The 23,484-nt window shown below is 38.9% G+C and overlaps 1 protein-coding gene across 2 annotated transcripts in view; it reads right to left on the bottom strand.

Moving 5' to 3' along the window:
• Positions 1–23,484, bottom strand: part of LOC127523179 (low-density lipoprotein receptor-related protein 8-like) — a 108,851-nt gene that overhangs the window by 68,067 nt on the left and 17,300 nt on the right. For both annotated transcript variants that reach the window (XM_051913607.1, XM_051913599.1), the window contains exon 3: positions 4,509–4,631. In XM_051913607.1, the coding sequence (XP_051769567.1) occupies positions 4,509–4,631 (123 nt within the window). The remainder of the gene's footprint in view (positions 1–4,508; positions 4,632–23,484) is intronic.

The following is a 23,484-nucleotide window of genomic DNA, read 5'->3' on the forward strand; positions in this document are numbered from 1 at the left end:
TTGGCATTTCTGTTGAAGATGCTTCTTAAAGATTATAAAATCCTATTAGCATGCAAACTCAGGAAATGAACAGCTGCCTACTCATCAAAGAAATAAACACAATAATATGCCCATGTAGCTGGAAAGTAAATGACTTATTTTTTAAATCCACATTACTGGCCTACATATATTTAACATGAACTAACATGGTTGTCTCTTTCTGCCGAAGTTAATAAAGACATGGAGCGGAAAGAGCAGAAATACCGCAGGGAGCTCTCATATTTGAGCTGCAGTCAATCTAAGATGACGTTTTATGTTCCACAGCTGTGCTCTTCACCTACAGATGCCGGCGTACAGTAGTCATGGAAACAGAGCTCTGGTTTTATTGTGCAGCTCACAAAATACACATACTGGCCACATTACATCAATGTAATCAGTGTCTATTTTTTCACTTGTCAAAACAGTGATAAGAGGCCTGTTGGACAGACTAAACATGTTATTTTTGATGTACCGTGTACCAATGTGCTCAGCTGAACACGCTGAAACAACTGAAATACTATGGAGGCTGGAGAAAGTAAAAAAAGCATAAGTCAAAGAATGACATTCAGTCAAAAAAAGATTACTATTAGCATTAGCATTATTATTAATGCTAATAATAAGTAACGTAACTATTTATTGGACATGGTATCTTACTGTCTATTGTCATTAATATTGGCACCGTCCATGTTACCCATAGAAATAGTGCAGAATTGTACACGTTTCATTTTGTCATAACATTTCTTTGTTGTACATTTTTTTTATCCTAACACATTTGTCTTATTCCAGTTTTAAATTAGGTCCCAGATAGGTCCCAGATGTAAATTAAGTCCCAGATGTTCAGTGTGAAGACTGTAGTTTGTCTGCCTGGTTCATTAATTCATTAGACTGTTTACAGCTGCCAAGCCATGCAGCAAATCAGCACATTAATATCAAATTCGGCTGATGTGCGGTCACAGGTGTGCATTTACAATGGCTTTGAGCTAATATCAGAATTTAGAGTTGGAACTATCATGCTTATAATAGCCTATGCTTCAGTATGCTGTTCAGACCAATTGAATTCTTTCATACAGATTTACAGTATCTCACAGAAGTTGGTCAACCATAGCGAGGCCTGTTCTGAGTGGAACCTGTCCTGTTAATCCGCTGTATGGTCTTGGCCACCGTGCTGCAGTTCAGTTTCAGGGTCTTGGCAATCTTCTTATAGCCTACACCATCTTTATGTAGAGCAACAACTCTTTTTTTCAGATCCTCAGAGCGTTCTTTGCCATGAGGTGCCATGTTGAACTTCCAGTGACCAGTATGAGAGAGTGAGAGCGATAACACCAAATTTAACACACCTGCTCCCCATTCACACCTGAGACCTTGTAACACTAACGAGTCACATGACACCGGGGAGAGAAAATGGCTAATTGGGCCCAATTTGGGCACTTTTACTTAGGGGTGTACTCACTTTTGTGGCCAGTGGTTTAGACATTAATGGCTGTGTGTTGAGTTATTTTGAGGGGACAGCAAATTTACACTGTTATACAAGCTGTACACTCACTACTTTACATTGTAGCAAAGTGTCATTTCTTCAGTGTTGTCACATGAAAAGATATAATAAAATATTTACAAAAATGTGAGGGGTGTACTCACTTCTGTGAGATACTGTACATAATTGGCCAGAGGAGAACTGGCCCTCCGACTGAACCTGGTTTCTCCCAAGGTTTTTTTTCTTCTTCTCCATTTTTGTCACCTGATGGAGTTTGGGTTCCTTGCTGCTGTCGCCTTTGGCTTGCTTAGTAGGGGAAACTTGATATTCAACAATGTTTTTGACACCATTTTTTGTGCATTGACACCATTGTATGCGAACTGAACTGAGCTGAGCTGGACGATGACATCACCATTTTCTTCTAGAGCTGCTGTACAGCCAAAATGACTTTCCTTTTATCACTGTAAAGCTGCTTTGACACAATCTGCATTGTAATAAGCGCTATATAAATAAAGGTGACTTGACTTGACTTAAAAGCAACAATGGACAACCATACCAAATTTTGGAACAATCCAAAGTACAAAAACTGAAAGTTATTCTCTTTTCTCTGTTTTATTACTTAGTACAATGGTGAAGTTTTGTGCTAGGGCAGAATTGAGCTGTGGACTCATTCATCTTTAATGGGTATTCTAGCATAAACAGCCCATTCTGTAGATGTCTCTCATGTTTTCCCACTGAAAATCATCCCTGAGCACATTTTTCTGAACTGGTTGGGGATGGCGACTGAATCATTCATGAGAAAAGTGCACACGCAATGGCAGAAGGTGAAAATGTAATTAAATACTAGATGAGCTGCCCTGATGAGCCTTGAAATAATTTATACTGAATAAAATAACACTCCTATAATTTGACCCACTGGCACATTGAAAAGAAGGAATTTAATTTTGCTTCTGAATTCATGCTCTGATTTTCAGCCCTGAATACATCACAAAGCCGTGAGTACTTAGAGTTTGCGTGATGCTAACATGAACACTACAACTTGTCACATTTAATTTTCCCACAGAGAGGAGAGAACATTTACTGGATAAATCAACCAAACCAAACATCAGACAAACACAATCATGTTGCTGCACAACAAACACACTGGGTGGCCAATCAGTGACTGGGCTTAAACTGAGAGGCTAACTTGACTTCAGGTGCAGTTTACAGCAGTGTGTTTAATATTAATAGCCTAAAGGAATGTTCTCAGTTCAATGCAAGTTCTCTCACTTGGATTACCAAAGAAAAAAAAACTGACTCATCCCACATTTTACAGTAATGCATTATGGATGATTCATAATAAATAAGGCATTCTGGAGGATTAAACAACTGAAATGTGAAGCTGTATTTATATTACAGCATGTATATTAAAGGGTTAGTTCACCCAAAAATAAAAATTCTGTCATTAAGTACTCACCTTCATGTCGTTCCACATCTGTAAGACCTTTGTTCATCTTCGGAACACAAATTAAGATATTTATGATAAAATCCGATGGCTCAGTGAGGCCTGCACTGACAGCAAGTTAATTTACACTTTCAAATGCCCAGAAAGCTACTAAAGACGTATTTAAAACAGTTCATGTGACTACAGTGGTTCAATGTTATAAAGCAACAAGAATACTTTTTGTTCGCCAAAAAAAACAAAATAACAACTTTATTCAACAATATCTAGTGATGGATGATTTCAAAACACTGCTTCATGAAGCTTCAAAGATTTACGAATCTTTTGTTTCGAATCAGTGGTTCGGAGCGTGAAAGTCACGTGATTTCACGTGATTTCAGTAATTCAGTAATTTCAGTAGTTCATAAGTGTTTCAAAATTTCAATGGTTTGCATGACTTTGGCAGTTTGATACACGTTCCGAACCACAAAAAGTATTCTCGTCGCTTCATAACATTAAGGTTGAACCACTGTAATCACATGAACTGTTTTAAATATGTCTTTAGTAGCTTTCTGGGCATTGAAAGTGTAAATTAACTTGCTGTCAATGCAGGCCTCACTGAGCCATCAGATTTGATCAAAAATATCTTAATTTGTGTTCTGAAGATGAACGAAGGTCTTACGGGTGTGGAACGACACGAGGGTGAGTAATTAATGACAAAATTTTCATTTTTGGGTGAACTAACCCTTTAACTCTTCTGTACAAATATAAGTAACTGGGGCTAGTGAAAGGCACCTACATGATCATTTTAATGCTAGGACTATTGTTATGTGGATAAATTTGCCCTGTTGACTTCCATTAGAGCGATGCTGTAAACACAATTGTGCTTGTTTCTGTCAGGACCACTATTGTCAAATATGATGATAATTGCATAGAGTTTGTACTGGCGGTATGGTTCTGTTCTGGGCAAGAACTCCCTGCGCATCCATGCAGCCTAGCATGGATAAGAGCAGGGAGAGCAGCAATAACCCCCCCTAGGGTAAACAGAACAGAACCAACATATGCAGATATAATTAATGTCAATAATTTAACATGTACACATATTTCAAGAATTAGTCTGATTCAGGGGAATCATAAGGCCAATCCTGACTGAAGAGAGGAGGAGCTGGGGATGGAGGAGGGTAATTAGCTCCTGAGAAATGCAATAGCTGCTGATAATACTGAGGAGCTTATATATGAATGCCGTGATAGCTGTCGTATTCCTATAGGCAGACGTAAGTCACCTGGGAGTCAGCTGACGCGAGCTTGGCTGACGTGACCTGCCAGAACTGACGCCAACGCTGGATTTTTACAGACTGAGGGTTGAGTCAAAATTATTTTCTTTTGCAGAATATCACAGATGCTATTGAAAGTACTTGAGAATATTTTGAGAATATTTATTTTTATTACAACAGAAGTACCAGAGGTATAAATCAGCTTACATAGGAGGGCCTTTGAATATTGTCTGTGACATTGTTTACAGCAGTGGTGCTTAACCTAACAATCAAACCAAGAAATGAAACAAAACCAGTAAAAGTTTTATGATGTTTTGTGACTTACTGCAGGTGGCATCAGCCTCATCTGATCCATCTGTACACTCAGGTTCTCCGTCACAACGCCAACGCCCAGATACACACTGACCGTTCGCACACGCAAATTCTGAGGGTGCGCATGTGATCTTCACTGCACATGGAAAGAAAGAAAGACAGAAAGAGTGAGTTAAATGTTTGTACAGACTTTAGGCAACAAGCAAAAGTCCATATCCACCTTATTTTGCAATGCAGAAGTGAGCTATTTTTTGTGAATGTGCTTTTGATTCAGTAGCTGCTACAGATTGATACAAACCAGTGTGTTTATGTCACGTTAGTCAGTTAAAGTGGACTTCGCTGACAAGAATCGTTTATTTGGAACGCCCTGCAAACGCCATCAAAGAAGGTCAACGACAGGGTCGTGCAGATTATGATATAACATAAATAGATATTGTAATTTACTTTACTTTAGAATTCAAAAAATAAATAATTCATATACAAAAACATAAAACACATACAAAACACATTATGTACTTGTATGACTATTGTGGCTGTTAAATGACTATTAACAGATTTGAAGCTGTATTAACTGTCATGCCATATGAAAATAAATTCTGATTTGGTTAACTATGTGTAAATGTGTTCTTTATCCATAGTCTGGGTCTCATCTCATGCGCTTTCTTTTCCACACATAGCCGCAGGTAAATAAAGTAAAATTTAAAAAATGACAGAGCCTCAGCTGCTTCTCAACACTTTTGTCATGAATAACAATAGAATATACAAACGTAACATTCATAGGCATAACCATTCATAAATACTACTTTGTATAATAATAATAACAAAATTTATGAATACTCAAAACGCATACGTAAATTCCTCCATCACAGAGCTGTTTAAAAACTCTTTCTTTACTCCATCATTAGTCATGACTGGTGACGCAGTGCGCAGTGACAGTCTGCACTTCCTGTGAAGTGATGTATCGAAGTTTCCTTAATGCCGTTCACAGTGCCCTTCGAGCTGAACAAGTTCGCTCCCTTTGGATTGGAATCTCATTTAAAGGGTTAGTTCACCCAAAAATGAAATTTCTGTCATTAATTACTCACCCTCATGTCGTTCCACACCCCGTAAGACTTTCGTTAATCTTCGGAACACAAATTAAGATATTTTTGATGAAATCCAAGAGGGTTTTTTTTAATCTCCAATCGAAAGCAACGTAATTACCGTCATTCAAGGTCCAGGAAAGTACTAAAGACATCGTTAAAATAGTCAACATGACTACGTACGAGTCTGACAGAAGAATTTGTTGAATAAAGTGATTATTTTTGTTTTGTTTTTGCGCACAAAAAGTATTCTCGTCGCTTCATAACATTAAGGTTGAACCACTGTAGTCACGTTGACTACTTTAACTACTTTTTAGTACTTTCCTGGACCTTGAATAACGGTAATCACGTTGCTTTCTATTGGGGTTAAAAAAATAAAATAAAATAAAAAACTCTTGGATTTCATCAAAAATATCTTAATTTGTGTTCCAAAGATGAACAAAAGTCTTACGGGTGTGGAATGACATGAGGGTGAGTAATTAATGACAGAAATTTAATTTTTGGGTGAACTAAATTGTAATGTTGATATGCTTTCTCTGTAAAGCTGCTTTGAAACGATATGTATCGTGAAAAGCGCTATACAAATAAATGTGAATTGAATTGAATTGAATTGAACTAACCCTTTAAGATGGCAAAATACCCTGTGAAGTCCACTTCGCAGTCCACTTACAATCAAATGGAACGTACCTCATGTCTTGTGCTTCCCTAGTCTCATGTGTCATGTTCTGACTGGTTCCCTTGTCTATGTATCACGTTCTCATTGGTTCATTGCTTTCAGGTGTGTCTTAAGTCATTAGTCTGTGTATAAATAGCCCTCATGTTTCCATTGTATCTTGTCTAGCTTTATTCCCTGTAACCGCTGTTGGAGAGTCTAATGCTTCTAGTCTGGTCAAGTCAAGTTCATGTTTATTTTCACATTTATGGTCTAGTTTAAGTTATCATCTTGTTTTGTTTGTTCTGAATAATCTTTTATAAAGCTGCACTTGGGTTCACTTCGGCTCACCTTCAGTGGACTTCCTTACAGTTTATAGTTACAATAATAAACAGTATGGTAAGAAATACCAGTTTATCAAGCAGCATAACAAGCTGTTTTGTACAGCTAAAAATAACTGGAAGCGAATGACACCGTAAGTCAAGCGTTCAAATTATAAAAGGCCATTTGACTTCTGAAGAAACATGACCACTTTAACGATGAACAGATTTAATTTAGGCTTTTATTCGCACATAAACATCGATAAGCAAACATACACAGAGCACTCAATTATGGTAAACAGAAGCTCAACCGTAAGCAATCATGTCTCTTCAGAAGACTTGGATTAAACTGCTCAATTCATATGGATTTCTCTTATAATATCTTTATGAGCATTTTGAACTGTCAGATTTTTGTGTGAACAGACTTTCAATGGAGGAACAGAATTCCCTCAGATTTCATTATGAATATCTTCATTTGTGTTTCAAATATGAATGAAAGTCTTATGACATGAGAGGTTTTTGGGTGAACTATCCTTTTAACTAAAGTATTGCTATACCTAATATTAATGTTAGAAAGCCAATGCACTTGCCAATTGTTTTTTTAATAGTCTATTTCACTGGAAGATCAAGTTTTAGATAAAAATGGAGAGAAAAAATAAACGAATAGAAAACAGAGAATGAATTTTCATTTCATTTCTTTTGTAACACTGCTGCACTCAGGATCAGAGCAGATGGAGCTGTATGCAGCAGAGCATGGACAACAGTCTGGAGCTACAGATATTATATGCAGAGGCACTGCTCTCCACCTGCCAAGTTACTTACAAACACTCGCAGACCTTCAGTGGGCGGCAATCACAATATCCTAACACAACTCCACAAGACCTGTCGACAAACCTGAAGGATCCACTGCGGCAATGCTGCATCATTTTCTTTCCCCACAGCTCTGTAAGGCCTCCTATTGTCCTTGGACTCTGGTAAAGGCAATGCGTGTTGTGGGCCAGTAACCAACCAACAGGGACGCGTCTAATCAAACGGAATGCACCCGCAGCCCTCCCTGAATCATCAAGCTGTGCATCTGACTCATCCGAGAATGTTTCTAACAGGAACATTACATCAGCAGCTCTCTCTTTCCCTTCAAGGCAGTAAACACTTGTTTATTGAGCACATTGTAATCATGATAGACCCATCGCTAAGCCCCACTTGCTGCTGACCAATCCTAATTTAGCAACTGTTGCCGTTTGCTCCTTTTAATGCAAGTCTGAGGATCTGTGTTTGGACAGTTTAAAATGTTATTTTACAGAAATTAAATTAGCCAAAAATAAGTAGTTAGTCTGCAGTTCATTAGATAAAAATGTCATGCCAACAATTCCTTCCAGCCCACAAAAAAAATTATTCATTTGGACCTATTAAATTGACACATTTTACTGAAAAAAATTCACACTGTGCACTGAAGTCTCTATTGTAATGCATGTCTGAGGCAATACTGTAAACAAGGAATGTGGAGCTTGGCAAAAGGTCAGTTAGGTCAGATGAATGAGTTTGCCCCCTTTTTTCTATGACACAGCTGTTAAATTAGGAATATGAAATATGAACTGTTTAAAAAGTACATTTTCAGTTTTTCTGAACAAAATATGAGTGGTCAAAAACATCACCACAATACTGCTAATGGAACTGAATCAATACTGAACTTAATTTAGCTGAATAATGACACTTGCTTTCTGTAGAGCTGCTTTAGGGCTGAATTAAAGGGTTAGTTCACCCAAAAATGAAAATAATGTCATTTATTACTCACCCTCATGCCGTTCCACACCCGTAAGACCTTCGTTAATCTTCGGAACACAAATTAAGATATTTTTGTTGAAATCCGATGGCTCAGTGAGGCCTGCATAGCCAGCAATGACATTTCCTCTCTCAAGATCCATTAATGTACTAAAAACACATTTAAATCAGTTCATGTGGTTCAATATTAATATTATAAAGCGACGAGAATATTTTTGGTGCATGGATCATAAGAGATGAAATGTCATTGCTGGCTACGCAGGCCTCACTGAGCCATCGGATTTCAACAAAAATATCTTAATTTGTGTTCGAAGATGAACGAAGGTCTTACGGGTGTGGAACGGCATAAGGGTGAGTAATTAATGACATTATTTTCATTTTTGGGTGAACTAACACTTTAAATTAATTTCATTATTGATGAACTTCAAAACTGATGAACATTGACATTGTTACTGAAATGAATCAACACTGAACTAAAATGAGTTGAATAATGACAATACTTTCTTTTGTAGAGCTGCTTTACAACTGGAATTTATTAATTTTGCTGTCATGTTTCAGTCTTGTTTTGGTTTGTTTCTCATTGTTTTCTGTTCCCTTTGTTCTGTTTTCCCTCTATTCATGACTTACTATGGATTTTGATTAGCCATTTACAGCTGTTCTGATTTCCCCTTGATTAGTCCCTGTGTTTATAAGCTCTTAGTTTCCTTTGTTCAGTATTCTGTCTCATTTATGTTAATGTTGTATGTGGTTGTATTCAAATTCCTGAAATCTCCTGCGTTTTTCCAAGTTACATTGTATTACAGAGTTTTCCGTTATATCCTTATCGTTGTGCACTTCGTTGCAGTCAGTTTGTGACATTTGCAACATTAACACTGTTATTTTCCTGTTTATTACAGTGAATCTGCTTTGAAACACTGTATTGTATACATCGCTATATAAATACATGTGACTTGACTTGACTGCAGTATCAGATAATTGCCTGGATGTTCCAATGTTATTGCTAAGGTGTTCTTAATGTTTTTTATAAATTTTTTTCTCTCGATATGGCTTGGATGTCTGCTTCAGTAACAGTTTTTTCCCCCCAGTTTAATTATGCACTAGGTAAAAATGTAATCCAAAAGTAAAAAATAAATAAATAAAAGCATGAAAAGTAAGCCAATGTTTTTGAGATTAAACTTGTCATGTGTATGTTCAAAATGGCCTGATGTTCCCCAGAGTTTTTACTGTGTGAGAGGCAAAATATGAAGGGGGGGGCAGGGGACATAATCCGTTGGGACGTGTGACACTACAGTATGTGTGTGTGTGTGTGTGTGTGTGTGTGTGTGTGTGTGTGTGTGTGTGTGTGTAAATATAAACAGTCATTTTTTTTTATCTTAGCACTGCTGTAATCAATTGGGAATATGTGACACAAAATAAATATATTATGCTTGGGAAAAAAAAAAACCACCCATTTGAGCAGCTGTTTGTGTGAACATGAAGTGTGTCAACAGAAGTGTGTCTCTTCAGCCTGAAAGTAAATTGGAATCTGGAAGTTTTTGGTGATGTCTCCATGTATTTTATAGTGTTAACAGATGATTAGCAGTCAAAATGAAAGAGAGATTGAACTGTGAAATAATATCAGAAAGGTCAAAGATCAAAAATAGCAATGTTTAGCTGAAAATGTCTGATTTTTGGAATGAAACTGAAGCGAGAACCAGGAAACGGAAAACCTAGTGTTGGTTTTCCAGTGTTTTTTTAAATGATAATTTTTGTTCAGTTTTATCACTCAAAAACTAACAAAGCAATTGCAAGATTAGAGTGAACTAATGAGCAATAATGACTATGTTTATTAATAATGATAATGTTAAAAATATTAAATACTGTACATGTGCACATGCATGAAATTGTGATGCATTTAATTTCAGTTGGATAAAACTGTAATGGTTTTACGTTTCAAGGACAATGAGGACATCTGGATTGAGATTCAGTGATTCACTACAAAGTTGTTTACTCACTAATAACAGTTTTCACCAACTAGTGGCATCTGTTAGGGAGGCACTGCTGCTTGTTTTAATTAAGACAGAATGGTACTTACAAAAACAGAATGGAGGAGAAAAAAACAACAAATGAAAGAGATGGATTAAGAGAGGACTGTAAAACTTCATCTGAAATCCAGTTATAAGCAACAATGTGTCGTAACTAGATGTGACGCGATAAATCGATAACCAATAAATTATCATAATTATCATAAATCCTAACCAGTCATTTAGCTGTGATGAGTGGCAGGACATCTTACCCAAGGCAATACAAAGCCAAATTCTGTGAAACGCTCAACAGAACAGGTGCATGCAGGAAATCAGAACCTCTGTTCTAACACATAAGCCGCATTATCCACCTTATTTTTCAAGTAAGAGCGAGGTTGGCCATTTGTAAATTTAATGTGTCTGGTTTCTGGTGTCATTCGCTTCCAGTTATTTTTAGCTGTACAAAACAACTTGTTATGCTGCTTGATATTGCAAACTGGTATTTCTTACCATATTATTTTAATGTATTTTCTTAATTATAAAAACGCTGGTTTGAAGCCCAAACAGTTTTACAGTTCACTGCACTTTGATATTCTTTTTGTTATTTCCCTATAGCGGTTAATAAATCAGAAGTCTCGCACATTCACAGAAAATACCTTACTTCTGTTTTGAAAAATAAGGTGGATGAGGCATCAGAGGCTCACTACAGACACATAGGCTTCTTTAGCCAGCAACACATTCTATCCTTTTACAGATAGTTTGTTTCTGTATTGTTTCTATATAAAATGTTGATACAATGTAAAGTATTTGCTCTGGCTCTTGTTTGAAAGTGCCCCTATTATGCCTTTTTTAAGGTTCCTAATATTGTTTTGGGAGTCTCCTACAACAGGTTTACATGCATGCAAGGTCAAAAAACACTTTCGTTTTCTCATAATATACATTTAATTTCACCTCAGTTCACCAAAGATTGGTAAACGATTCAATTGAAGCAGTTCAATGAATCAGTCTCTCTGAACCCCTCCTTTCCGTGAGCCTACACTGCCCTGATTGGTCAGATGGCCCAATCCTTTGTGATTGGTCTACTGCGCGCACCATGTGCCCATTGCCATAACTGAATGACAGCTATCAATTCGCAAGACATTGTATACAATGTATGGACAGAAAAGATAGCATCGATTTTATCGTATCAATTCGAGCCCGAGTCGACGATGAAACGTCTGAAGTAGTCGATCAACCAGAAACTGATTCGCAATCATGACTAGAGTAGGATGTTTCTCTATGGTAAGTGTCACCTTATAAGACATGATCGCAGCGTCACTGTTATACTTTATGTAGGTGCACCAGTGGGAACTGTATCAGAATGCCAAGCGAAGCTGAAAACCTCTAACATAAGATAAACATTTAGGCCAGATGTGTACACAGACCTTTTCGTCTTAACTATTAACGAAGAAAAATGGCTATATCATTGATTGACATTACAATGGGTGTTTACTGTTTACAGAGAGAATACTTCAACTAGTTAGTATGTTAAGATGCTAGTCCGCGCTATTACAATACAAATAGAGCTCCAATCTACTGTAATAATAAAAATACAGAGGAAAAAAACAGTTTGTTTTGTATGTTGTAAACTCCCACGTTAGCCGAGCACAAACATGAATAGCTGATAATGCATTAGAGTTTGTAAACAAAAGTCGTGCTCCATCCTTGATCATTACTCCAAGTAATAAAACAGACAAGCTGCATTAATCAACACATTTTTAGACAATATTGGACCCACATCTAAATAGCAGAACTATGGAGTTAGCCGGTTAGCAGGAGACAGACTGGTGTACGTTACACAACATAACATACAAAACTACGAATTTTGAACGATCGCTAGAAAATATAACATCAATTATTAATCATACTTACAGGTTGAGATTCAGAGGAGCAAGCTGGTCCAAATAAACTGGTCATTGATCCATATTTTAAGACCAATCATTTTGTGAATCCTGCGTTAAACTCCCCGAGGTTTAAGAAGCAGTCATCAGTAAAATGATGGGAACACAACAAAAGATTGTACTGCTGTGGTATTGTTGAAAAAATGAAATTTCCCTGGCGTCTGCGCGCACAATAAGTGGGCGGGCGATATGCTAATGTTTCGTTGTGATGTCACAACGTTAAACTTGGGATTCGGCTTGGGATTCGTTTTACAAACGACTCATTTAAATGACTCAGAGTCGACTCTTACTTTTGAGAGACAATAACTTTATATACGGTGCACTTTCCGATTTAAAACTTTGTTTTCATTCACTTAGAGCTATGTTACACACTACATGAAAGGTAATTTTCAAAAATCCATAATAGGGGCACTTTAAATTATTTTGTTCTGTTATTTATGCTTGTTGTTGTTGTCGTCTGTTGCCGTTGTATAAGCAGCAGGATGTGGCGGTTGGTCGATGTGGTATTTGTAACCCTCCTCTACTGTGATTGGACAGCTGGGTAAAAAATGACAGCGATGAGCGCTGCGTTTCACCCAAAGTTGAACATTTTTCAACTCTTGGCAACCGGTAAAAAGTGCTGAACACTTAGCATGAAACTGATGCTCAGCGCCTCGTCACGCTGCTGCCGTTTTAAAATGCTGCGCTTCCATTGAAAACAACTGGAAAAATACGCTAGCCTCGGGAAAAACATTTTGGTGGACACACAGCCTTATGCTGGTGACTAGCAATGCTGGATTTTTCAGCAGGGATGTAGTAGTACTACACATCAAAACCCAATAACAAGATAGTTTGTATGTGCCACAGTCCTTTGAGTTTCACCTCCAGATAAGAAATAGAGTTCTGCTCGAGCGGCTCAATCTGGATCCTGTAATCACCCGAGGCCTCCACAGCATCAACCAGATATGCTTCTCCTTTCTGTCAGAATAGGGCAGACAAGCGTATTTCTATCCATCTCTACATCTTGTTTTGGTTCTGCAGTCTTCCATCACTGTGTTCTAATGTGATTTAAAAGTCAAAGGTTGAGATAAGGCAATACAGGCACAAAAATATGCCTCTGTGACAAAAGACTATCTAACCTGCTTTAAACTGGAGCAGTTTCAAGTACAAAATAAAGTCTGAGCAATACCTGAAAACAGGATTGAGACATAGTAATATAAACATTTTACTCACACAATTTAAGGACATGCACAGGCACACCGACAAAACACTATGTAATAGTTTTGTTAATGGGGACCTATTATGCAAAATTCACTTTTACATGTGGTTTAAACATAAATGTGTGTCGGCAATGTGTGTACATAACCACCCTATAATGGTAAAAATCCACCCACACCTTTTTTAATCCCCATAAATCATAAGCAGTGTGTCAGAATAAGCTGTTTGCAGTTTATATACAATGTGACATCACACTGCACAGGCCCCGCCCACAACGGCTGGCAGACTCTGCCCTATTAGACCCCACCCTGAGTGAGCTGTACACAGTCCGCCATGTTTATCTCCTTGCCAGAGCATTTAACAACAGCATTCAAGTAAGAAATGTATTCTTATTAAAGCTACTAAAGTTATTCAATCAAGAGCAGTGAGTAACTTTCTGTTTTTTTTGTTATTTAATTCATATTAACAGCAAATATAGCAGTAGGTACTGTATATTATGCTGCTTTCACTTTAATACATAGATCTGATTTACACATGCGATTTCTTTGCTTGCTGTTTACGTTCACAGACATAACTGACTGTGTTTATGTGAACTTTGCGTGTTTTTGACTTGTCCTTGTGTGTATTTGACAGTTTAAGCGCAGTAAGACGTAAAAGAGAACTTAGTTTAATACTCACGGGACGCACCATCTGACATCCAGCTTTCTGTGTGCGTGCTTTGGATGTGTGCGCTCAGAAAACCATATATCACAAGTTTAGACTGATATGGCTTTAAAACACATGCAGACAATAAACTTTCATGATGATGAAGAACTGCAATGTCACATATGCGTGACCGCGATAATTAAAACCAAACAGACGTTTTAGTTTTTGGTAGAGTATCCGAGGCACAAGCTGTACAGGCTCCGCCCTCTTATGGAAAGCTGGATGGGGAGCAGCAACTAATTTGCATTTAAAGACACTTGCACGAAAACAGCATGTTTTTTCCTTCCACTCAAAAATGCACATTTACAACATGGTATAACAAAAGATCTGTGGGGTGTTTTGAGCTGAAACTTCATAGAAATATTCTGAGGACACCTGAGACTTATATTACATCTTGTAAAAGGGACATAATAGGTCCCCTTTAAGAAAGTGTATTTCTGAGTCTTCCATTCAAACAAATAGAAGATTACCACTTCATTGGTAAATATAATCCTTGAAATTAAATAGTGTGCATTTGGGAAATGAAATCACATTAGGCAGGATTTGCAGCAGTGTGTCTGGGCATCAGTGATGGGTGAGAAGAGCTTTTGCAGTTCAGAAATCCCTCCCCGCATCTCTTCTGACGTTCTACTCTTCTGCTCTAATGTTAACACTCTAAAATCCCTGTTTCATTAAAGCAGAAATCGTCTCTGGTTACTCAATGTAACCTTAGTTCCCTGAGAGGAGGGAACGAGACATTACGTATGGGGAAACCCTTTTCCTCGAAATGCTGAAGCCTGACTGAATCACTCTATTGCTTTGCAATAGCCAATGGTGTCCGAGCATTCGCCTGATTGGCTGGCTCAGCCACTATATAAGTGATGTGGGGCGCCAAAATACCTCAGAATCTTTCGACTGAATGAGAGCTAGTAGGGCTGCAAGAGGTTTTCACATGGCAATCTACGTAATGTCTCGTTCACTCCTCTCAGGGAACTAGGGTTACGTTGAGTAACCAGAGACGTTCCCTTATCGAGTCGGTTTCTCGACATTACGTATGGGGAACGTATAAAACCCCGCCGTTGAAAAATTATGCTAGTGAACTCGCACACAGCCGATGTAAAAGGCTAGGTGCTGAGGCAGTAGCAAGACAATTCAGCGCGCTCGCCCCTCCCCCTCTTTTTCGGGTATCGGACCTGGTTGAAACACTCAGATGCAGTTTTGGCAGTGAGCCAGCACGGCACCGGCACCACCACCGCCTCCCTGTACACAGTCAAGCAGCACTGGACTGGTGTGATATAGGGGGTGAAAATAAGGCAGCAAAACATGTTGGTGCTTGAAAACACTGCCGGCCTGAATAAGCGGGCATAGATGAACGGGGACACTTATGTATGTGTGCTTGTTTTACTTAGTAAATGACTGTACTGACGCAAGAGAATTAACATGATGCTGAACCATCTTGCCTAGATGACCTAGTTGAAACCATGGCCTGAAACACGAGCCAGGCTGGGGCGTGTCCTCAGGCGACTTAGTCGTCCAATGGCTGCTCAGCCTTCCCCTCCTGCACTGACAGAACGTGTGGTGCAAATGAAGGAATATCCAAGTTATAAAATTTCGCAAAAGTTCTGTGAGATGACCAGCCCACCGCAAAGCAAATGTCCTGAATAGACATACCTTTAGCCCAGGCCCATGAGGATGCCAAACTCCTAGTGAAGTGCGCATGCACTCCTATCGGGCAGTCGAGTCCCTGGGAATCATAAGCTAGACGCATGGCTTCCACAATCCAGTGAGACTGCCTCTGTTTAGACAGCGGGCCGCCCTTCTTAGCGCCCACGAAACAGACAAAAACTGTTCCGAAGTTCAAAACTGATTAGTTCTGTTTACATAAGCATGCAGCTCACGCAAGGGGCACGGGGCGTACTTCTGTGACACTGAATCAGTGTTTGGCTCGGGGGAGCAGAACGCATGTTTAGTTATAACCTGGGCCCTGAACGGGGTTGAGAGCATTCACGCTCAGACTCATGCCCAGACTCGGTGTGTAGCCGAGTCTGGGCGTGAGTCTGACCATACAATCATTTGGGCCAAACTGCATACAAGCACTATTGACTGATAGGCATGTAAATCACCCACCTGTTTTCCACATGCTGGCACGAGCAGCAGCGCCGTCTTAAATAAGAGCACTTTTATATCGCTAGACTCAGCTGGTTCGAACGGTGGATCAGACAGCGCTCTAAGCACTAATGATAAGTCCCATACTGGCATTTGGCGAGGACGGGAAGGATTCAGCCGCCTTGCCCCATGAAGAAAACATGATATTAGGAGGTGCTTACCAACCTAGCAGCCCTCCAGCATGTTATGAGAGGCAGCGATAGCGGCCACATAAACTTTCAGGTGTAGAGGGAGAATTGCCAGCATCCAGACGTTCCTGCAGGAGATCAAAATAGCGGGGATATCACAGCTTATCGTGAACTCTGAAGCGAGAACTCGCTCTTTTGGCCGCTGGCCCGTTGTCGCACACGGACCGCGCCCTTTTACTCCTGGCACGAACATCAGGAACACAGCTCTCTCTTCTCTGCAGGCTGTACCTGCTGACGAGGGGCCGGCTTCGCTCTGAAGTGGGATTTTTTGAACTGCCTCTGATGAAGCGGCGGCTCAGGCTCGGAGTGCGATCAGCATATCGAGCCGAACGCTGAGCTGATGACGATCTGGACCTTGACCTGGGGGGAGCGTTAGATCATTTACGGAAGAGGTGCGGCAGCACCTTCGACTGCTTCAGTGCTTCTAAATACTTTTCAGAAAAAACCTCCACCATGGCTCTAAAGAGACCCTGCAGGCTCACCGGGGCGTCGAGCAGCTGCTTCTTTTCTGCATCTCGCATCTCAGTAAGCGTCAGCCACATGTGACAATGCAAAACTACGAGGCTGCCCATATTACGGCCAATTCCCTGGGCAACCTTTTTAGATGCGGCCAGGGCTAGATCAGCTGCTGTCTGCAATTTGCAGAGTGACTCTGGGTCTGGGCCTTCTTCATCCAGGGACCTCAGCAGTCATGTATGGAATACCTGCAGGACTGCCATCATGTGGAGGGCAGATGCTGTGTGTCCTGCAGAAATATATGCCTTTTCGGCAATATCAGCTGTGGCTCGACATGGCTTAGAAGGCAATGAGGTGGTTTTCTAGCCTCGGGACGGACATAGATGAGCTGCGACGGCGTCTTTGATGGGAGGCAGTCGCGCATACCCGTTTTCTCCGCCCCGTCCACTGTCGTGAGAAGCTGAGTCCCCTGTGTATAGGCTCGGGCTGAGTGAGGGGAGCGCCATGAACAAGCGAGCTCCTTGCGGAGCTCAGGGAAGAAAGGGGCGGGTCTCTGTGGAGCGTCCGTTTGGTGGCTTGCACCGAGGAAAGACCCATCCATCCAACGTTTAGAGGACTGTTCAGGGGCTGCCCAGTCCAACCCCAAATCTGCCACAGCCTCCGTGAGGATGCTCATCAGCTCCGCGTCCATTGAAGTCGGGGTGCAGCTAGCCTCTGAAGGGATCTCCGATCAGGCACCCGGCTATGAAGAGGATCATGTCATCCTCTTCATAGCCAAACGAGACCATTTCCTGCGCTTCTGGCGGAGGGCGGGAACTCTCTTTAACAAAGATGAGCGGGGGCTCTGGTGTTTGAAGGCAACATGGGGGTTGGGCCGATGTCAGCTCCTCGGTAGAGCCTCCTGTAGGAGTAATCTGAAGTCTGCTGCAGGAGCCAGTGGGCCACCGCTGCGAACAACGGCCAGCCTCACACGAAGGATCTTGATTGGCAATTCCTCGCAGGCTCGGCAATCCGATCCTTCCAACGCCTCCTCAGCATGGGCATGGCCCAGACACAGCACACAATCCTCGTGTACATCTGGAAAGTCGATGGGCCCACCACACATGTGGCAAAGAGACATCTTCGTATGTAGAAAAATCCTTGTACTCCGCCGGAACGCAAGAGGGGATCGCTATCCGCGTCGTCCACTCTAATCGCACAGGTCAATGGCGAAATCAGGCTCCAGGTGAAGGAGAAAGATTCTGAGGTATTTTGGCACCCGACATCGCTTATATAGTGGCTGAGCCAGCCAATCAGGCGAATGCTCCGACACCATTGGCTATTGCAAAGCAATAGAGTGATTCAAACAGGCTTCAGCATTTCGAGAAAAAGGGTTACCCCATACATAATGTCGAGGAAACCGAATCTATAAGGGAACAAAAGAACTCTCTGAGAATCCAAGTGCATCAGACAGGTGATTTTATGGCAAACAACAAATCCTGGTTCAGATTAGAGCTGGTAATTCAGTAATCTGATGATACTTTTGATTAAATACATTCTGGCAAGAAAGTAATGTGTTTTATATATCTTGCTAATCTACTAATCTATCAACAATTTTGATGATTAATTGAGTAATCTTTGACAAAAAGTAATCTGTCAGGTATTTTGATGATTAATCGAGTACATGTTTGTTGCATCTTGGTAACTGAGTAATCTGCCAACAATATTCCTGATTAATCGGGTAATTTTTTGTTATACATCCTGGTAAACAAGTTTTTTTTTGCTGAAAATTATGGTGGCTAATTGAATAATCTTCATTATACAGATTGGAAAGGGAGTAATCTTACAACTGCTATTGATGATTTTTTTTAATTTAGTAACCAGCGGTAGTTTAGTAATAACTATTTTGATAATTAACTGAGCAACCTTTGATGTACATCTTGGTAATTGAGTAATCTGTCAATTATTTTGACAAGTGATTGAGTAATCTGTGTTGTGCATCTAATCTAGTAATCTGCCAATTATTCTCCATTAGCAGGATCAAGCAAGCAGAAGACAGAGATTACAACGCACAGGAACTCTAGATGCAGGTCTCACACTACCCAGCCTGCCAAGAAGAAAAACATGGGTACAAAAAAATATTTCAAATCGAAGTACTAACAGGTTTCTTTAGCTAATATTTGTGTTCTGTGTTTTTTCCCCCATACAACACGATTATTAGCTTTTTAGCATCATTAGCAACATGCTAATGTAACTTTTTTTAATCAAATGAACCTTAGTCAATGCAGACAATCTACTGATTATTTTGATGATCAAGTATCTACCAATAATTTTGCTTATCTACCAATAATTTTTGCATTAATTGTGTATCATTGTGGTGTATTGCAGATTTAAAGGGGATCTATTATGCCCCATTTTACAAGATGTAAAATAAGTCTCTGATGTCCCCAGAGTGTGTATGTGAAGTTTTAGCTCAAAATACCCCACAGATAATTTTTTACAGCATGTTAAAATTGCCACTTTTTGGGGGTGAGCACAAACGTGTCATTTCAGCGTGTGCCCTTTAAATGCAAATGAGCTGCTGCGCTTGGCCTAAGAGAGCGGAGCTTCAAGAGCTCATTCTCCGGTGTCAGGAGTCAGTCAGTACGCACTATAATGTCAGAAACTGCGAATATATGCTGCATAGAGACAGAACAGGTATAGTTTAGTTTAATTACAGGTTATAACTTATATTGTCTTCTTGTTTTTATCCACTATATTAGTACAAGCCTGCTGTACCGGACCCCGTCCGAATGATGGCCAGAACTTTACAGATGAGTTTTATGACGTTTATTGTACTTCACACAAAATATGAAGCGTCCATTTTCTCTCTAGAAAATCACTGTAAGAGCTTAAAAAAAAACAGTGCAAGTGTGCATTAAAATATTATCCATAAACTCTCTCTCTCTCCCTTGCATTATCATCAACATACATAGCAAAGTACACAGAAACACTCGTTACAACTAACAGTAAACAAATATATAAAGACCTTATGCCTTTTCGGGTGGTGCTTAATAAACTGGTAAACTTTATATCCGTAAATCAACTCCGATGAACTGTAATAAAGTGCTCTCACCTTTATTACTGCCGTATCCAGTATTACCCTATAGGCTGTAAGCTGGATCACGAACAGTTTGTACTGATCCAGCCTTGAGTAAAAATTTTTAGCACAGCCTCTGTTTTGCATTGTCCCTTTGCATTGACATTCATTCACGAAGTCCGGTGTGAAATTATTCCTGCAGACATAAACGAATTTCAGTAGAGTTGAGGGAGCATTTTCTTCGAAAACAAAATTAATCCACCTCGTCTTCAGCAGCTCAGATTTAGGGAGTAAATGGAGAGAGCTATGTGGATTAATCCATCCAGCTACAGAAGGCCTAAAACGCCTGGGAGACATTCTCGTCAGAGCAGCAATGGCAGGACTGTGTACAACTCGCTGTGAACTCGCTCAGGGCGGTTCTATGTTAAAATGGCAGTGTCTGTCAACATTCGTGGGCAGGGCCTGTGGCTAATGTGACGTCACACTGCCAGGAACCTGCAAACGGCTCGTTTTGAGACACTGCTTATGATTTATGGGGATTAAAAAAAAAAGGAGTGGGTGGATTTTTATCACTATAGGGTGGTTGTGTACAGACACTGCCAACACACATTTATGTCTAAACACCATGCAAAAGTGAATTTTGCATAATAGGTCCCCTTTAATAATTTACTTTTTTACATATTCTTGCTCAGAGCTTCATCTATGGATTGTCCCTCTATATTAACAATTCATTGAGAATAATATAAATTGTAATACAAGATTCTTTTTTAAATCAAGTACTCGTGTTTAATTGAGTAATCCTAAATAAGAGGAAATAATCAAATAACTCCCAAAAAACTACAATGCTTTTTTTGTCCAATATTCATCTCCACTTTCATCTATACTTTCATAGCTAAAAAAAAAAACTGTCAACAACGCAAACAAGGCATCTTACAATTTTAGCATAAGATAATTGCAGTTATAAAGAGTCATTTATGAATGTCAATCAAGACAAGTAGGGATAAAGGAAAACAGTCCTCAAGCTTCATTTAACTGACCTGAGACCATTTAGCTTCTCTACTACTCTCTTTCTCTCTCTCTTTTTCCCTTCCTCTCTCTCTCTCATATAATACTACAGGATTTCAACAGGAGTCTGATCCAGAATTAGGGCTTAGGGACAAATTGAAATACCTGGAGCTTTGAATACCCGCTCCAGAGAACAGCCTGTCCCCAATCATGTTTATGTGTGTAATCCTCAAATAAATGTCTCTATCAAACAATTGGACATGCTTCACATATCAGAATATAAACCCATGACATGCCTTCACATCTAATCCAGATTCCCTCTTATTTTTATCCTCATAACAAAGGAAAATCAATATTTGGCAGACTGGCTAGAAATAAGAATTATAGTTGATAATCACAGATGCTGATAAAACTTCAAAGTTGCTTACGTTCATGGTTTATTTTACTTCTGTGTATTTGAGTTTAAAGCCACTAGTAAAACAGGGTTGGAGAGATATATCTTCTATTATAGCACTATGAGGATTTGATCATTTGTGTACTTTAATACTCTCAGTGGTAGTTTTCTGCTGCTGTTTTCTGCTGTCTGTCTAATGGTCTCTCAAGGGAGGTTATAATAAAATACACATTTTTTTAGAGACATAAAATAAGACTTTATATAGATGTCTTCAACAAAGATGTCTACTGTCTTCAAACGTTAATTCTACTGATATTTAAAAAAAAAAAAAAAAAAACTAAAATATTCTAATGTTTATTGAAGTTTATTGAATTAGGGATGTGCAAAACTACACATTTTCATAAGCAACTAGTCAGTGGGTTCTCTAAATGGCTAGTCAAATAGTTGGTGTAAAGGAAGTCCGGTATAATTAGGCTTTTTTTTTTTTTTTTTTTTAAGTTGCATGGACTATACGCACAGTATTGCAGTAGTAGATCGAAAGAAACTGCTATAACTGCAGGTCCAATTTCATCACACTTCACTGAACAATCAATTTCCTGCCTCGGTATTACTTAACTTAAAACTTTATCTGCACAATGGCATTGTGCATTAAATTTATTTATTACTAGCTGTAACTATATAGTGACATCAGTGGAAAATAAAATTACAAAATCACTGAATGATACCAACCCTAGTCAGTTTAGTAACATTTCTTTGGATGTCAGAGAGCCAGGGAGTCATAAATAGACCACAACAGTGGTCTCCAATGTGGTGCCCACGAGCACCTGGTGATCACATGGAACATGTGAGTCAACCAGAGTGCATTCTATAAATAAACTCAATGTTAATCCTCTCCTTTCCTTATTTCATAACACTTGCTTGAAAAAAAAGAAAAAACATTAACAAATTTCAGATTACATTAACAATATTCAATAAATGTTATTATTATTTTTATCATAAATGCAAGCCTCTGTTACTAATTCAAAAGTGAGTAATTATTGCGTTTGGAGTAACAAAGTTCTGTGTTCATAATCATGCAGTTACAGATAATTAATCAATACTTTGGAATGTTTGTCAACCTATCAGAATTAAGAACAATGCTGTGGTATTAAAAATACTGTTTAATGGTTGTGAGAAACTGATCAACCAATCAGATTCAAGAACAAAAATGTGGTGTATATATATATATATATATATATATATATATATATATATATATATATATATATACACACACACACACACAAATATATATATTTGCAATACAAAGCTGTTAATCAATGTTATATGCATCTGTTGCAGACATCATTTGCATTATTCCAACTTATTTTTAAATAATTAATGGCAAAATTTCTGGAGGAAAACCTACATTACCCCCCCCCAAAAAAAAAAAAAAAAAAAAAAATCAGACAATCTCCACCAATTAGAGAATTGTGGCAAGCAATTCACGCCAAAAGAACACTTGAAAAAAAAAAACAGTCATTAGTCCAATGAGGCACTACGTAATGTCAATGTCAACTGCATGCTCTCCAAGTAGATACTTCTTCTGAATATGTAATTACTTCATGACTACTGGAAAAGCGTTCTATGTAGTATGAAAATACGTTCGACATGTTGTCATTACAATTGTCAATTGCATGGTCTAATGGGATAGTAAAGTGTCTATCGGATGCACATTTCAGAATCTTGCCAAAAGTAGTAATACATGTATTTTTCGTCTACTTTGGACATACTATTTTCACGTACAGTACTGTTTTTCACCTAAATTATAGTAGGGAAGTATGCGATTTTTGACGTATTCAGTCTTCCTATAAGTATACATACATATTTTGCAATAAACTTTTTATTTGAATATATCATTCACAATGCTGCTTAATGGGATTACTTTCCCTCATTAAAGTCACACAGTCTTATAAATTTGTCTTTTTGCTTCAAATCAAGTTTCACTGTTCTGACTGGGGCCATATGTATAAAGCGTATAAAGTAAAATTTTTGTCCTAAGTGTGTCAAAATTCTAAAAGACGCA

The sequence above is a fragment of the Ctenopharyngodon idella genome, chromosome 2, assembly GCF_019924925.1.
Source record: "Ctenopharyngodon idella isolate HZGC_01 chromosome 2, HZGC01, whole genome shotgun sequence".
NCBI lineage: Eukaryota > Metazoa > Chordata > Actinopteri > Cypriniformes > Xenocyprididae > Ctenopharyngodon > Ctenopharyngodon idella.